This window comes from Salvelinus sp. IW2-2015, linkage group LG15, assembly GCF_002910315.2.
Source record: "Salvelinus sp. IW2-2015 linkage group LG15, ASM291031v2, whole genome shotgun sequence".
In the NCBI taxonomy this organism is placed as follows: domain Eukaryota; kingdom Metazoa; phylum Chordata; class Actinopteri; order Salmoniformes; family Salmonidae; genus Salvelinus; species Salvelinus sp. IW2-2015.
In genome coordinates, this window is record NC_036855.1 from 62,394,109 (window position 1) to 62,412,872 (window position 18,764).

The window sequence follows — 18,764 nt, forward strand, 5'->3', positions numbered from 1 at the left end:
CCACTTGTACACCCGATCTTAGTCTCAATCCTATTCCACTGTACACCCCGATCTTAGTCTCAATCCTATTCCACTGTACACCCCGATCTTAGTTCTCAATCCTATTCCACTGTACACCCCGATCTTAGTCTCAATCCTATTCCACTGTACACCCCGATCTTAGTCTCAATCCTATTCCACTGTACACCCCGATCTTAGTCTCAATCCTATTCCACTGTACACCCCGATCTTAGTCTCAATCCTATTCCACTGTCACAACCGATCTTAGTCTCAATCCTATTCCACTGTACACCCAGCTTAGTCTCAATCCTATTCCACTGTACACCCCGACTTTAGTCTCAATCTATTCACTGTACACCCGATCTTAGTCCTCAATCCTATTCCACTGTACACCCCGATCTTAGTCTCAATCCTATTCCACTGTAAACCGATCTTAGTCTCAATCCTATTCCACTGTACACCCCGATCTTAGTCTCATCCTATTTCACTGGTACACCCCGATCTTAGTCTCAATCCTATTCCACTGTACACCCCGATCTTAGTCTCAATCCTATTCCACTGTAACCCCGATCTTAGTCTCAATCCTATTCACTGTACACCCCGATCTTAGTCTCAATCCTATTCCACTGTACACCCGATCTTAGTCTCAATCCTATTCCACTGTACACCCCGATCTTAGTCTCAATCCTATTCCACTGTACACCCCGATCTTAGTCTCAATCCTATTCCACTGTACACCCGATCTTAGTCTCAATCCTATTCCACTGTACACCCGATCTGTCCCAATCCTATTCACTGTACACCCCGATCTTAGTCTCAATCCTATTCCATCTGTACACCCGATCTTAGTCTCAATCCTATCCAACTGTACACCCCGATCTTAGTCTCAATCCTATTCCACTGTACACCCCGATCTTAGTCTCAATCCTATTCCATGTACACCCCGATCTTGTCTCAATCCTATTCCACTGTACACCCCGATCTTAGTCTCAATCCTATTCCACTGTACACCCGATCTTAGTCTCAATCCTATTCCACTGTACACCCCGATCTTAGTCTCTAATCCTATTCCACTGTACACCCCGATCTTAGTCTCAATCCTATTCCACTGTACACCCCGATCTTGTCTCAATCTATTCCACTGTACACCCCGATCTTAGTCTCAATCCTATTCCACTGTACACCCCGATCTTAGTCTCCAATCCCATTCCACTGTACACCCCGATTTAGTCTCAATCCTTATTCCACTGTACACCCCGATCTTAGTCTCAATCCTATTCCACTGTACACCGCCCGATCTTAGTCTCAATCCTATTCCACTGTACACCCCGACTTAGTCTCAATCCTATTCCACTGTACACCCCGATGCTTAGTCTCAATCTATTCCACTGTACACCCAGTCTTAGTCTCAATCCCATTCCACTGTACACCCGATCTTAAGTCTAGTCTCAATCCTATTCCACTGTACACCCCGATCTTAGTCTCAATCCCATTCCACTGTACACCCCGATCTTAGTCTCAATCCCATTCCACTGTACCTCCCAGTAACATCGTCCACTCAGACCGTCTTTACACAGCACCTGTGGCCAGTGTTCAAACCTCTCTGGATGATCAGGATATTGTTGATTATTTTCCATCACCCTCACCTGTTCGTTCCTCTCAGAGGGAGAGAGACGTCTGTGTGCTGTGTCTGGGTCCAGTGTGAGCTTGCAAGCATACTTCCTAAGTAGTCATGGTTTCACCCAGAACTCTTCATTATGGTCCACATCGATTTTCTCCAGTCTACAGTGTGGATCTTCCAGTCTAGCTGAAAGAACCTTCAAGCCTGATTCTCCTGGGTGATTGAAGCTCAGGTCCAGCTCTCTTAGATGGGAGGGGTTGGACCTCAGAGCTGATGCCAGATAACTGATGCCAGTCCTCCTCTGTCACGCCACAGAATTATAGCCTTAGTATCTCTAGTTTACAGTTGGATTCTGCAGACCAGCAGAGAGCCATTTCACTCCTGTATCGTGCAGGTCATCGTGACGCAGGTCCAGTTTTCTCAGGGAAGAGAGGCTTGCCTTGAGAGCTGATGCCAACACTTCACAACGTTTCTTGGTCAGGGAACATCTGTGTAGCCTTAGTGTCTCCAATTTAGAGTGTGGACCTTTCAGTGAAGTAAGGAGGATTGTCATTCTGCCATCATCATCATCATCATGATCATAATAATAATCATAATCCTCAAGATCATCATCATCAAACAGTTTAAAGTTCCTCAGGTCAAGCTCTCTCAGTGGTGAGTCTGCAGATTGGAGAATGGAAGCCAGTGATTCACATAGCTTGCATGTGAGTGTGAGAGTGAGAGTGAAGCCAGACAGCCTCAGTGTCTCCAGTTAAAGGTTTGGAACTTTCAGTGAATCAAAGATAACATTCAGTCTGTGCTCCTCAGCATCATTAACCCCACTGTCATAATAAAAATCATAATTATGCAGTGTCACTCTGACACTCAGGTCAAGCTCTCTCAGTGGTGAGTCTGCAGATTGGAGAATGGAAGCCAGTGATTCACATAGCTTGCATGTGAGTGTGAGAGTGAGAGTGAAGCCAGACAGCCTCAGTGTCTCCAGTTAAAGGTTTGGAACTTTCAGTGAATCAAAGATAACATTCAGTCTGTGCTCCTCAGCATCATTAACCCCACTGTCATAATAAAAATCATAATTATGCAGTGTCACTCTGACACTCAGGTCAAGCTCTCTCAGAGGTGAGTCTGCTGATTGTGAATGGAGGCCGGTGTTTCACAGTACTCCTCAGAAGGTGTAAAGTCAGGCAGTTTTGCCTTCCTACATTTCCTCACAGCTGGGCTCAGTCTCTCACACCGCCTCTTCTGATATGTTATATTTCCTCATATCAATCTCATCCAACACACACCTTGACATCAGCAGTGCATTAGCAAGTGCTGAGAAGTTTGTTCTGAAAATGTTGCGTCTGTTTGATATCCTGACTCGAGGAAGTTCTGTATGTCCTCATGTGCAGAGTTGTCTTTCATCTAAGTCAAGCAGAGGAGGAGATTGATGTACCTATCAGGTGAGACATTCCTTATGGAAGGCTCCCTGAGGTATTCCTTAGTTTCCTCAAAAGCATCTGAGCAGTTCAGTGTCTGTGGAAGTAGGCCTTTTAGAAGACTCTGATTGGATCCCAGTGAGATGCCAAGAAAGAAGCAGAGGAACATGTCCAGGTGTCCATTATCACTCTCAAGGCTTTATCCACAATCATCTTTAGCAACTCATTCAAGGGAAGCTCTGTAGACACATTCTTCATAAAAGACTCCAGGCTCTTGATGTTCTTGGTGTCATGACTGGCCTGTTTGGGTCAGGTTATCTTTCACACCCACCAGTGGGGAAGAGATCGAGAGGTATGGAGATGTTTTTTTTTATGACACCTCACGCCCATTAGAAATCTTAAGGCAGCAGACAAAATCCCCTTTTCCTCTCAGTATGGAGGAATGGAATGTATGATGGGCCTATGGAGAACCTACCCCAGAACAGTAACATGCAATAAATGGACTTTGGGACAATATGTTTTGTCAGCCAATATGGTAGCAATGACGATAGATGGAATATGAAAATGAATGTCGTTTTTGTTATGTTATTAAAAGTTAAATGACGATGTTATAACGAAAACAACATTCTAACTTGAAGAGTTTTCACCATATGTACCTGACGTGTGCATAATGTACATTGTGTGGAAAATGTCCAGATCAAAGAGAATGTTTTTGTAAAGATGAAATGTGAAGTTAGTTGTCTAAATTGGATTTAAGTACAATCCAGACCTTGCCTCGTAACTAGTTAAGCACAGAGAATTTACCCTAAAGATGGAAACGCCCATTTCTGACCCGAGGGTATAAAACCTGTAAGTTAATTAAGAATTAACATTATGACTAGGGACCACGAGCCGCAGCCACGGTCCAATTAGTTGTAACCCCAAAACGCAACACGAGGCTGAAGAAGACAAAGGAAACATTTTGTGTCTAACAGGGTGAATTCAAGCAGGACCACCGGTTATTCTCTCCAAGGAATCGTGTGTCTACACTYCTTTCATTCCCACGCTGGAACCACCTGGCAGACTAGCCGTCCTCAGAAGACCCCTCTTTCAGAACAAGTGCGAGGAAACAGACCACTAAGAGAAAGGACACTGACATAGTGAGGACAATCAGAGAGTTACACCCGGTAAAAGAAGAAGTGCCGTCATCAGAGGAGAAGGCGAAACAAGTCCACGAAGTGACACCCCATCGGAGGGCGAACTTCGACACGTAATTACATCATTATATTCTAACCCATAAGCAGTTCTGGGCAAGGTTAGGGTTAAACTAAGCATAGTTTACAAATGTAACCAAGTGTGCTTTTCTCTCATGCACTCTATCTCTTTCTCTCTCTTTTGAAATCCCCATTTTGTGTAACACGCATCATATTGTGTTGTCCCGCTATGGATGTGTTTCAGTGTACTAAGTTCTAATCAATAGCTCAGACTGTGTGTATGTGTATCATATATTATAATTTTAGCTTGTTAGTAAATAAAGATTCAACTCAATTGGTGTGGTACGGACTTATTTAGTGTGACTCGGGTTTGTGCAGATTCCCGGATTATGCGACGTTCAGAACGAGACTGTAGAGGAAATTAATTAATTTGCGACTGTTGTAAAATCGATATTCTAATATTCTTTGAGTTAATTTGGGAAATAGAAACTCACCCATGGTGCCTCAGGTTACTGACTTAATAATTACCTGATTCATTTAATCACATTCATATAAACAGTTAATCATTTGATGAACAGCTGTCGTCACATTAATCAATCCAACGTTATGACATTGGTCACACAGCAGAATAACACATAAAGAGCAACAAGAAACTCCTGAAAGCTCGGGTGAACAAAGCAGTACACCTTCATCTGATAACACAAAGACACCTTTTTAAGGATTTATATGCAAAACCCAGAGTACACATATGCTTCACTGATATCAATTCCACACTGTCTCAGGTCATCCTCACATAATATGATATTCCCTTTACCAGCTCATCAAATGCCAGCTGCCCCAGTTTGAGAATGATTCCTTTGTTTGTTTCCATGATTCTTTGTGGATCATGCTCATTTTGCCAATCATACTTCTTATTCTTTAGGTTTGTCTGAATAAGCACAAGCTGAGTGTACATCTCATTCAGAGTTGTGATCTCATCACTCATCTTCACACAACATTTCCTCAAAAACCAATGCAGTAATCCAACAGAAGACTGGTATGTGACATATGATGTAGACACTCCTCATTCCCTTTATCTGTGACATGATTCTACTGGCCAGCTACTTTTCACTGAATCGCTGAACCACTGAACCACTTCCTGAAATATTCCTCTTTCTGTTTGTCTTTGAACCCTCGTACTTCCGTCCTTTGGTTAGGAGCCTCACAGGGTATGAGATTGGCAGCTGCTGGTCTGGATGTTATCCAGAGGAGAGCTTTGAGAAGCAGATTTCCTTTGATTAGTTTGTCAGCAACACATCCACTGATGACATCTCTGTTAGATCACTCAACTTCTTGTTCTGCCAAAAATCTAATGGAAGTTTGCTTTCATCCAGACCATCAAAGATGAACATTACTTTACGGCCAAGATATGTATTTGTGTTGGTTATCTCTTTAAGTTCAGGATGGCAGTAATGTATAAGTTCTTGAAGACTGTACTGGTCATTTTTTTAATCAAATTCAGCTCTCGGAATGGGAGCACAAAGATCAACATCCTGATACGCTTTTCCGTCCGTCCAGTCAAGTATCAACTTTTGTACAGAGACTGTTTTCCCGATGCCAGTGATGCCCTTTGTCATTCCAGTTCTGATGGGTGCCTTTTGTCCCCCTAAGGGTTTGAAAATGTCATTGCAGTTAATTGGAATACATGGTGGTTTGTTTCTCCTGGATTAATTTTCTAACATCTGAACCTCATGTTCTTTATTAACCCTCCCACTGTCACCCACTGTGATGTAGAGCTGTGTGTAAATACTTGCAAGGAGTGTTTGATCTGTTGACATACCTTCAAACACAAATGCAAACCTCTCTTTTAGACTGGCTTTATGTTTCTCTTTAACTCTCTGTATAATGTCACCCACTTTCATCTGTGCAGTGCTCCTAGTCTGATGATCATGGTTCATGGCTGGCGACGTAGCTCCACCCAGCTCCTGGACCAAGACAGGTTCTGTCTTCAGTAGGATCCTGTGGAAGGCTGATTTGACTTTTATTCCCCCTAAATTTAAGGCCTTGAACAGCTCCCTCATTTGTTCCTCTCTGGTCCGGGCAGTGTGAATGTTTGAATACATCTCTTCATGGATCATACACTTCTGGAGCAGGTGATCTGCTATGGGCATCACCGTGGAAACCCTCTGACTGAGATCTGTGCCTGTCCACAAACTCAGCGTTCCTCTCTTCTCTTCTCTCTTCTGTGTCCCCATCTTCTCTCTCCTTTTGTGACTCCTCTTCTTTCTCCTTCTCCTCTGTTCTTAGGTAGTACCCTCCATATCTCTGTATACCCAGTATCAATACGAAACCTTTCTCGTAACAGTAATGCACTTTTCACAGTGTGGTGTTGTGGTGCTCAACTTTGACTCTCTGCCTTACATTCAGTCTCTCTAGAGAATTGTTGCTCCATTATTGGGACAGCCAGGGTTCCTCTCTTCTTTCTTCAGTGTCCCCCTCTTCTCTCTCCTTTTCTGACTCCTCTTTTCCCTTCTTTCTCATTCCCCGCCTTCATTTTTAAGGTAGTGCCCTCAAAATCTCTGTATCCCCAGTCTCAATACAAAACAATTCTTGTAACATGAATGCACTTTTCACCGTGTGGTGTTGTGGCGCTCAACTTTGACTCTCTGCCTTATTGTCACTAAGAGCGGGGAGTGTGTGGGCAACCCATTTGAGCAAACAGGAAACCAGCTATGCTGGTTGGGTGAGAGCGAGGGGGGGGTTGAGAAAGAGTGAGAGACTCCTTCCAATTTTGTCAAGTGTGTTTATGTCTATATATGGGTTGCAGCCTATACCAGGGTTTTTTATTGGCCCTCCAATGCGTTGCATAGCACCACCCCATTTGATGCACACACACACAACCATTCACATTCCTTCACACTCTTCACACACGCTGCTGCTACTCTGTTTATTATCTCTGCATAGTCATTTTTCACCTACCTACCTACCTGTACATATTATCTCAAGTACTTCGACTACACCGTACCCTTGCACATTGACTAGGTACCTGTTATTGTTTTTTTATTGTGTTACTATTTTACCTTCAGTTTATTAAGTTTATTGTCTTACTTACTTTCTTTAAACATACTTTTTTTAGGGCTCGTAAGTAAGCATTTCACAGGAAGATCTACACCTGTTGTATTCGGCACGTGACAAATAACATTTGATTTCATTTTGATTTGATAGTCTAGGAAAGCAACATGGTTCTGCAATATGTTGTTCATAGAACTTACAGTGAAACTACAAGACACAATTCAGAAGCCAAATAGGAAAATTAAAAATAGTCCAGATATCATGGCACGGTCATAACATTCATGGAATATACAGGTAAATGTAAGTGACTGTATGACATTAGTCTGTAATAGCATGTTTTCTCCCTCCGTCTCAGAGCTTAAAGGGATACTTTGGGATTTTGGCAATGAGGCCCTTTAGCATTTGGAGACAGTGCCAGGGTTGACAAACTGAGAAATAGGGCCACATCCATATTTTGACAGACAAGTTTTTGTCACGTTCCTGACCTGTTTTCTGTTGTTTTGTATGTGTTAGTCGGTCAGGGCGTGAGTGTGGGTGGGCATTTCTATGTTATGTGTTTCTATGTTGGTAAATGGGTGACCTGATATGGTTCTCAATTAGAGGCAGGTGGTTTTCATCTCCTCTGATTGAGAACCATATTAAGGTAGGTGGTTTCACATTGTTTGTTTGTGGGTGATTGTCGCTGTGTCTGTGTTTATTGCACCACACGGTACTGTCTCATTCATTCATTCATTCATTCATTCATTCATTTTGTTCGTTCCTGTTCGTGCGTTCATTGTTTTTTATGTTCACAAGTTCAGGTCTGTTTAACGTCGTTTGTTGTTTTGTAGTTTATGCAAGTGTTGTTCGTCTTCATTAAATAAATCATTTATGTCTACATACCTCGCTGCGTGTTGGTCCGACCCATGCTCCTCCTCGTCTGAGGAGGAGAACGAATATGACTGTCGTTACAGTTTTAGAGATTGTTTCCCTTCAATGTTCTGCAAATATGGACAACCAAATACTTCAAGAGGAACTTTAATGTTCCCTCAACACATCAAAAGAACAAACATTTATAAATACAAAATCAAAAATATTTTCTGGTTTATGAGGTCAGCATACGGCCATGACTCGATTCATTTTATAGTAAAGAAGCAAGATAGGAGAGTGTGAATAATGACGCCGGAGAGGAGGACTGCCGTTTTACGGCCTCCTAACCAACTGTGCTATTTTGTTCGTTTTTTTTGCATTGTTTGTAACTTATTTTGTACACAAAGTTGTTGCTACTGTCTCTTATGACTGAAAAGAGCTTCTGGACATCAGAACAGCGATTACTCACCTCCAACTGGACAAAGATGTTTTCTTTAATGAGTAAGACGCAAAGGATATACTGCTTTCCAGAGATCAGCCCCAAATCCACATCATTCACGTGAAGAAAAAGGCGAAGATACAGAGGGAGAAGGTCGGGGTGCCTTGTGAGAATTCGGGGGCAAGTGGGTAAATTATCTCTACCGTTGGTTCTATTGGCCAACGTACAATCACCGGAAAACACACTCGGTGATCTACGGTCGAGACTATCCTACCAACAGGACATTAAAAACTGTAATATCTAACGTTTCACCGAGTCATAGCTGAATGACAACACAGATAATATAGAGCTGGCTGGGTTTTCTGTGCATTGGCAGGACAGAGCAGCTACGTCTGGTAAGACGAGGAGCGGGGGTGTGTGTCTATTTGTCAATAACGTCACATCTGCTGTCTTCAACCAGGATCTCAGAGATCACTGCCTCATTGCTTGCGTCCGTAATGGGTCCGCGGTCAAACAACCACCCCTCATCACTGTTAAACGCTCCCGAAAACACTTCAGTGAACAGGCCTTTCTAATCGACCTGGCCCGGGTATCCTGGAAGGAAATTGACCTCATTCCGTCAGTAGAGGATGCCTGGTTATTCTTTAAAAGTGCTTTCCTCACCATCTTAAATAAGCATGCCCCATTCAATTTTTTTTTAAACTAAGAACAGATATGGCCCTTGGTTCACTCCAGACTTGACTGCCCTTGACCAGCACAAAATCATCCTGTGGTGTATTGCATTAGCATCGAATAGCCCCGCAATATGCAACTTTCCAGGGAATATAGAAACCAATATACACAGGCAGTTAGGAAAGCAAAGGCTAGCTTTTTCAAACAGAAATGTGCACATCCTGTTGCACAAACTCCAAAAAGTTCTGGGACACTGTAAAGTCCATGGAGAATAAGAGCACCTTCTCCCAGCTGCCCACTGCATTGAGGCTAGGAAACACTGTCACCACCGATAAATCTATGATAATCGAGAATTTCAATAACTATTTTTATACGGCTGGCCATGCTTTCCACCTGGCTACCCCTACCCAAGTCAACAGCTCTGCACCCCCCACAGCAACTTGCCCAAGCCTCCCCATTTCTCCTTCACCCAAATCCAGATAGCTGATGTTCAGAAAGAGCTGCAAAATCTGGACCCCTACAAATCAGCTGGGCTAGACAATCTGGACATTCTCTTTCTAAAATTATCCACCACAATTGTTGCAACCCCTTATTACTAGCCTGTTCAACCTTTCTTTCGTATCGTCTGAGATCCCTAAAGATGGGAAAGCTGCCGCGGTCATCCCCTCCCTTCAAAGGGGGAGACTCTCTAGACCCAAACTGTTACACACCTATATCTATCCTGCCCTTCCTTTCTAAAGTCTTCGAAAGCCAAGTTAACAAACAGATCACCGACCATTTCGAATCCCACCGTACCTTCTCCGCTATGCAATCTGGTTTCCGAGCTGGTCATGGGTGCACCTCAGCCACGTTCAAGATCCTAAACGATATCAAAACCGGCATCGATAAAAGACAATACTGTGCATCCGTCTTCATTGACCTGGCCAAGGCTTTCGACTCTGTCAATCACCGCATTCTTATCGGCAGACTCAACAGCCTTGGATTCTCAAATGACTACCTCGCCTGGTTCACCAACTACTTCTCAGATGGAGTTCAGTGTCTCAAATCGGAGGGCCTGTTGTCCGGAACTCTGGCAGTCTCTATGGGGGTGCCACAGGGTTCAATTCTTGGGCCGACTATTTTCTCTGTATACATCAATGATGTCGCTCTTGCTGCTGGTGATTGTCTGATCCACCTCTAAGCAGATGACACCATTCTGTATACTTCTGGCCCTTCTTTGGACACTGTGTTAACAAACCTCCAAACGAGCTTCAATGCCATACAACACTCCTTCCGTGGCCTCCAACTGCTCTTAAATGCAAGTAAAACTAAATGCATGCTCTTCAACCATTCGCTGCCCGCATGCGCACGCCCGTCTAGCATCACTAGACTACTACAAATACCTAGGTGTCTGGTTAGACTGTAAACTCTCCTTCCAGACTCATATTAGGCATCTCCAATCCAAACTTAAATCTAGAATCGGCTTCCTATTTTGCAACAAAGCATCCTTCGCTCATGCTGCCAAACATACCATCGTAAAACTGACTATCCTACCAATCCTTGACTTTGACGATGTCATTTACAAAATAGCCTCCAACACTCTACTCAGAAAATTGGATGTAGTCTATCACAGTGCCATCCCTTTTGTCACCAAAGCCACATATACTACCCACCACTGCGACCTGTATGCTCTAGTTGGCTGGCCCTCGCTACATATTCGTCGCCAAACCCACAGGCTCCAGGTCATCTAGAAGTCTTTTCTAGGTAAAGCCCCGCCTTATCTCAGCTCATTGGTCACCATAGCAGCACCCACCCGTAGCACGCGCTCCAGCAGGTACAGTATATGTTACTTGTCATCCCCAAAGCCAACTCCTCATTTGGCCACCTTTCCTGACAGTTCTCTGCTGCCAATGACTGGAACGAATTGCAAGAATCACTGAAGCTGGAGACTCATATCTCCCTCTATAACTTTAATTAAGCATCAGCTGTCAGAGCAGCTTACCGATCATTGTACCTGTACACAGCCAATCTGTAAATAGCCCACCCAACTACCTCATTCCCATATTGTTATTTATTTTTTGCTCCTTTGCACCCCAGTATCTCTAATTGCACATTAATCTTCTGCACATCTATCATTCCAGTGTTAATTAATGCTAAATTGTAATTATTTTGCCGCTATGGCCTATTTATTGCCTTACCTCCCTAATCTTACTATATTTGCACACGCTGTATATAGATTTTTCTATTGTGTTATTGGCTGTACATTTGTTTATCGTATGTGTAACTCTGTGTGTTTGTGTCACATTGCTTTGTTTTATCTTGGCCAGGTCGCAGTTGTAAATGAGAACTTGTTCTCAACTGGCCTACCTGTTTAAGTAAAGGTGGAAAAAAATGTTTTTAATATAAAAATAACTGCTGGTGAGCGATGTCTAACATTAAAGAAGTCTCAAGGTATTTTCCACCTAAGGTAGAGTACCTCATAATAAGCTGTAGACCACATTATCTACCAAGAGAGTTCTCATCTATATTATTCGTAGCCGTCTATTTACCACCACAAATCGATGCTGGGACAAAGACCGCACTTAACGAGCTGTACAATGTCATAATCAAACAAGAAAATCTATGTTTGGTAATGTATTGTTGTTATATATAAAAGTACCATGTTTTTAAAGTGTATATGTAAAATGTATTAGTAAAATGTGTATGTAAAATATATAGGTAAAATGTATGTATATGTAGCAAAAAAGCTGTAAGCTGACTACAGCTCAGCGTTCAACACCATATTGCCTACAAACCTCATCACTAAGCTAAGGAGTCTGGGACTAAACACCTCCCTCTGCAACTAGATTCTGGACTTCCTGATGTGCCGCCTCCAGGTGGTAAGGGTAGGCAACAACACATTTGCCACGCTGATCCTCAACACCGCTTAGTCCCCTCGAGTTCTCCCTATTCACCCACGACTGCGTGGCCATGCATGACTCCAACACCATCATTAAGTTTTCTGACGACACAACAGTGGTAGGCCTGATCACCAACAACGATGAGACAACCTATAGGGAGGAGGTCAGAGACCTGGCAGTGTGGCCACCCAGAAATGGCCACCCAGACTAGTCACTTTACCCCTACCTACATGTACAAATTACCTCGACTAACCTGTACCCCCGCACATTGACTCAGTACCGGTACCCTGTATATAGCCTCTTTATTGTTATGTAATTTAATTGTGTTACCTTTAGTTAGATTTTTTACAATAGTAAATATTTTCTTAACTCTATTTCTTGAACTGCACTGTTGGTTAAGGGCTTGTAGAGTAAGCATTTCAATGTAAGGTCTACACCTGTAAAGTCTACACCTGTATTCAGGGCATGTGACAAAACATTTGATTTGATTTGGAATGTTACTCAAAGTACTGTATGTTAGATGTTATGCAGTGTCTTGCAAAAGCATTCACCCCCCTTGGCATTTTTCCTGTTTTATTACATTACAACCTGTTATTAAAATTGATTTTTATTTGGATTTCATGTACGGACATACATAACATAGTTCAAATTGGTCATGTGAAATTTAAAAAAATACGGAAAAGTGGTGCGTGATTATGTATTCACCCCTTTTGCTATGAAGCCCCTAAATAAGATCTGGTGTAACCAATTACCTTCAGAAGTCACATAATTAGTTAAATAAATTCCACCTGCATGCAATCTAAGTGTCACATGATCTGCCACATGATCTTAGTATGTATACACCTGTTCTGAAAGGCCCCAGAGTCTGCAACACCACTAAGCAAGGGGCGCCACCAATCAAGTGGCACCGTGAAGACCAAGGAGCTCTCCAAACAGGTCAGGGACAAAGTTGTGGAGAAGTACAGATCAAGTAGTTCAGGGTTGGGTTATAAAAAAATATCAGAAACTTTGAACATCCCACAGAGCACCATTAAATCAATTATAAAAAATTTGGCACCACAACAATATGGCACCACAACAAACCTGCAAAGAGAGGGCCGCCCACCAAAACTCACAGACCAGGCAAGGAGAGACCAAAGATAACCCTGAAGGAGCTGTAAAGCTCCACAGCGGAGATTGGAGAATCTGTCCAAATCAAATCAAATTGTATTTGTCACATACACATGGTTAGCAGATGTTAATGCGAGTGTAGCGAAATGCTTGTGCTTCTAGTTCCGACCATGCAGTAATATCTAACAAGTAATCTAACCTAACAATTTCACAACAACTACCCTATACACACAAGTGTAAAGGAATGAATAAGAATATGTACATAAAAATATATGAATGAGTGATGGCCGAACGTCATAGGCAAGATGCAGTAGATGGTATAGAGTACAGTATATACATATGAGATGAGTAATGTAGGGTATGTAAACATTATATAAAGTGCCATTGTTTAAAGTGGCTAGTGATACATTTATTACATCAAGATGGCAAGATGCAGTAGATGGTATAGAGTACAGTATATACATATGATATCGCCATGATCCATATCCATGATCTCGCCATCACGGTTGACAACTCCATTGTGTCCTCCTCCCAGAGTGCTAAGAACCTTGGCGTGATCCTGGACAACACCCTGTCGTTCTCAACTAACATCAAGGCGGTGACCCGTTCCTGTAGGTTCATGCTCTACAACATTAAGAGAGAGAAGAGAGGATGAATAAAATAAAAATATCTTAGGGGGCATAATGTGCTTTCCGAGACATACATGTAATCCCACTTCTTGGTGTAACACTAGCAAGATGGTTCGTAAAGCCAATTAACAATTATAAATCTTGGTGAAGTGTTGGCACTACACAAAAAACTGGCTGACACGTACAGCGCCTAAATCCATCTTTAAGCAAAATTATGTGCACCAAAACAAACTGCACAGAGAAGAAGAAGAAGGACGCCAATTCAGGTCTAATTACACACACTACAAGATGGCTTGAGAAATCAGAAGCTCTCAGAGTTGTTGTAGAGCCACTAGGAGAATCGGCTATAAGATAACGCCTAGATCTGAAAGGGTGTAAAGCATACTAGCCACACGCGGAAGATTTGTGGAAAGAACAGTCTGTCTACTCAATTAGCAAATCAAAATCTGTTATAGATCGTTCACATACACATAGGTGTAAATGGCATATTAAGCCATGTTTATTTGTAGCTGAAGTGTTCATGTCATGAAAATGCTTGTAGGCACATTGCCAATGATGTTCCGACTACATATAACTGTCGGCTTTTGGTTAGTACCATATCGCAACAAGATGAAACTTTTTTGTCAACCTACCCAAGGAAAAAATGTGTAAATCTCTGGCACCTATGAAGAGACAATGTGTGGGTTAGACGACTCCCTATAGCTAGTTCTAGCAAGCCATCATAAGCTGTTCTAGCTAGACTCATGGCTTCACTAACTTTTCGCAAGGTGTACTGTATAGGAAATTTGACTTAAGAAGAAATGAAAGTGATAAATCACCCGTTTTAGTACAAAAAATTAGTGTACTGAAGGTGAAGGTAAGAATTGGTTGTGCCTATTTTAAAATGTGATTCTATTCAGATTTTTGCTAGCTTGAGATTCGGTTATTGGGACGTCATAGGTCGCGAGAGATGCCGTAGATGGTCTGCAATACTGGTAGATAACAGTATATTAAGGATTATGTCAGATAGTGTAGTATTGTAATGAGGTAATGTAAACATTATAATATCAAAAGTGCCGTTGTTATAAGTGGACTATAGTTGATATCATAATTTACATTAAGTGGTAATTCAAAAATGAGGGGGTCTAAGATGCAGCAAGACAGATGGCAGTAAGAATTGGTCATAACAATTCACTCCATTGACCTTGTGTCTAATTCATTGTGACATATTACTGGAAAGATGAATCGCAGGGTATATAGCACCATTTATGAATAGGACCTCGCAACATGAGTTCATATAGCTGCATCCTTATCCGATCTCCAACTGGAGACCGATTCACGGGTTCGACAGCAGTATAGGAGCATGTGGCAGTCCAAAGTTCGCTGATACCCATTCCGCTCGAGCTTGCTAGGCACGTTGTGACAGCTTTGGATACAAACATGATTGCTGTAAGGTCAGCTGTGATCCTGGCACTGTTGTGATCTCGCTACGACAATTCAGAGCAACACTCGTTAAAGTTAGGCAGGTTCCTGTAGAAATAATATCTTAGATTCGCCTCCGGTGTTACTAACATCAAGGGGTGAACCCGTTTTCCTGTAGTTCATGCTGCTACAACATGGATCGCAGAGTACGAAGCCTCTGCCTGAAGAAACTGGAGGCCAAGGTGAAAGCAGAGCACTCTGTATTTCATGGATCGCTAAGAATAAATAAGTCCTGACTGTAGGGGCACACTAGATTAGTGCATCCGTGTGCTCTATTAATAAATGAAACCTGATAGAGGGGAGTGATTAGAGGATATGAATGCATGCTGAATGGCTCAATGCATGAATGCATGAATGAATGGACAACTCACTGACTGTTTTGACTGGAATGAGGATTGGAAGGTACATGAATGCCACATAGCCGAATGTAACTTGCCATTATATCTAAAATTAATTCTATTAATGGAAAGGTATGGCTGGGCCGGGTGTTAATAGGCAGTGGAGATTGGGGCAGGTACACTCAGCTTACATACTCATGGCCGAGTCATCGCAAAAGACAGGCCCTCCTGTGCTTGGTGTTGCACACCTTGAGATATACTTTCCCCATAACGCTGTCTGTGGCTAGTTATGAGTCTCGTCCTTATTGTAGAATGCACGACTTGCAATACAGTCACTGGGTTTCAACCTGACCCTCTTTGTCTTCTAAAGGTGCTCACTCCCGCTCTCCTGAATATCTCCTTGAAAAGTGGGGGTCTACACTTTTCTGCTTCAGTTGATAGCTGATGCATACAGTACAAGTGCACTTTAAAGTGTTTGCACTCTGATTGTATGAATTCTCCACCGGACTTTTATACGGACTTTGACTCTGAAAACCTCCCTTGGCAAATAGCACAGGGATAAACAGAAAGCTCCACATAGCGCCCGCTCAGCGTTAGTTGAAAAGTAGGCCTTTATTGCAAGAGGCTTGTAAGATGTGTCGCGAAACGGCACCTCGTACCTTCAGGTCTGATCCCCAGGCCCTGCAAATTAAAGTTTTTAGTAGGTAGCTCCATAAAGGTGACACAACGTGCTGCAAGACATATGGGCACTGCGTTCATCCTCTATCGTACCAATGTGACATTGACCTTCTTGGGTACCGTGTCTCACTGCCGTTTTACTACCATAGCTTACACACTCATAAGAAGTTAGGCTGAGGAAGTACAGTTTCCCGCTCAGTTGTTATGCTTCCCTTCAAGCACGAGGCGAATCAGCCGGGCGATTCAATGAGTTCGTTGTGAGTGCTTCTGTGGTACTGCAGTCCCTGAGGAGATGTACTGTAAACACTCATGAAAATGTGGGAACAAACTCCCTCACAGACCCGCCAGGCATTTAAAGAAATCTGGCAATAAACACTTTTTTTTGTCTTGATGAACTTGACAATCACATTTTAAATAATTTTGGGGCACCCATCAGAACCTGTAATGACAAAATTGGCATCGCTGGCATCTCTTTGTGGCTAAAGTTGGAATAGCGTACGTACTCAAATATAAACCTTCTATTCTTGGAACGCGGGGCTTAGCAGGTTAGTCGAGCGCACTGAAACCCACAATTTCTTTTGGATGAAAGAGCAGTTGCCCAAAGTCAATATCTAGGATATGCTTGCTACTCAGGCCAGGAATGAAGCATAGGATATAAATTGCATACTTTAAGTTCGTATAGAAATTTGGATAGAAACACCCACTCTAACGCTTTCCAAAACCTCCTTCTTATACACAGAATAAATTAGATGTAATGTGATGGCTAACTTAAACTATTGTACAGTAAGAATTGTTGGGAGTGTTGTTCACGAAACGCTGAGGAATCCATCCAGGAGTGCTATCTATTTTGGGAATGACAAAGAATGGGGTGTGTATTTTATCTCCATTGGCACAAGCCATAATGTACCATTTGTTATAAGATCAGGGATGAGTGCTGCCGACTAAGATAGCGCTACTCTTGCCCTATATAGTGCTTCGCCACCTAGCTTTGAGAAACAGTTGCTTTAGAAACATTGGTTATTCAGGCCACTTATTGTTATGACAGTGATGAAGTAAATATGAGGGCGATAAGGGAGTAAGCTGTAGATACTTCAAATGAGAGGATAATAGGCCAAGAGGTGATTCCATTTCGCTCTTACACAGATGGCTCGTGATGTTGGGTGCGGCACAAATTCTTCCAGAGAGTTGCAGCTCTCGAGATATGTTGTAGACTCGCGCATTATTATGTATGTGACGCAAGCTGTGTAAGATGTCCATGATTGAATATGATTAGATACATTGATATTATAGGCCTAATAACAAACAACTGTAAGGGATTAGATTATAAAGCACGCTCAAATTCGTATGGGTTGACATGTGTTTTATACACTAACCGAATACTGATATTAAGGATTACTATTTTGGAGGTTGTAAGTTCTGCGTCTTCGCTGACCTGCATGTTTTTTAATAGTGGCCTAGTGATTACATTTATTACATCAAGATGGCAAGATGCAGTAGATGGTATAGAGTACAGTTATACATTGAGATGAGTAATGTAGGTATGTAAACATTATATAAAGTGCATTGTTTAAAGTGGCTAGTGATACATTATTACATAAAGATGGCAAGATGCAGTAGATGGTATAGAGTACAGTATATACATATGAGATGAGTAATGTAGGGTATGTAAACATTATATAAAGTGGCATTGTTTAAAGTGGCTAGTGATACATTTATTACATAATGTTTCCATTATTAAAGTGTCTAGAGTTGAGTCAGTATGTTGGCAGCAGCCACTAAATGTTAGTGATGGCTGTTTAACAGTCTGATGGCCTTGAGATAGAAGCGTGTTTTTCAGTCTCTCGGTCCCCGCTTTGATGCACCTGTACTGACCTCGCCTTCTGGATGATAGCGGGGTGAACAGGCAGTGGCTCGGGTGGTTGTTGTCCTTGATGATCTTTTTTGGCCTTCCTGTGACATCGGGTTGTGTAGGTGTCCTGGAGGGCAGGTAGTTTGCCCCGGTGATGTGTTGTGCAGACCTCATCCCCTCTGGAGAGCCTTGTGGTTATGGGCGGAGCAGTTGCCGTACCAGGCGGCGATACAGCCCGACAGGATGCTCTCGATTGTGCATCTGTAAAAGTTTGTGAGTGTTTTTGGTGACAAGCCGAATTTCTTCAGCCTCCTGAGGTTGAAGAGGCGCTGCTGCACCTTCTTCACCACGCTGTCTTTGTGGGTGGACCATTTCAGTTTGTCTGTGATGTGTACGCCGAGGAACTTAAAACTTTCCACCCTCTCAATTACTTTCCCGTCGATGTGGATAGGGGCTGCTCCATCTGCTGTTCCCTGAAGTCCACAATCATCTCCTTTGTTTTGTTGACATTGAGTGTGAGGTTATTTTCCTGATACCACACTCCGAGGGCCCTCACCTCCTCCATGTAAGCCGTCTCGTT

General features: G+C 42.5%; 1 protein-coding gene and 2 pseudogenes across 1 annotated transcript; all 3 read right to left on the reverse strand.

Moving 5' to 3' along the window:
* Nucleotides 1-1,454: 1,454 nt before the first annotated feature.
* LOC111973801 (ribonuclease inhibitor-like) lies at nucleotides 1,455-2,174 on the reverse strand (annotated as a pseudogene).
* A 557-nt stretch (nucleotides 2,175-2,731) lies between these two features.
* On the reverse strand, nucleotides 2,732-3,345 carry LOC139028876 (uncharacterized; the record flags this gene model as incomplete). Its single annotated transcript, XM_070447398.1, is given in 4 exon segments — nucleotides 2,732-2,854; nucleotides 2,856-2,947; nucleotides 2,950-3,234; nucleotides 3,237-3,345. Coding segments are annotated over 4 exon segments (609 nt in total), but the record flags the coding sequence as incomplete, so codon positions are not given.
* Nucleotides 3,346-5,336: 1,991 nt separating this feature from the next.
* LOC139028877 (uncharacterized) overlaps nucleotides 5,337-18,764 on the reverse strand; it is a 52,203-nt pseudogene continuing 38,775 nt past the window's right edge.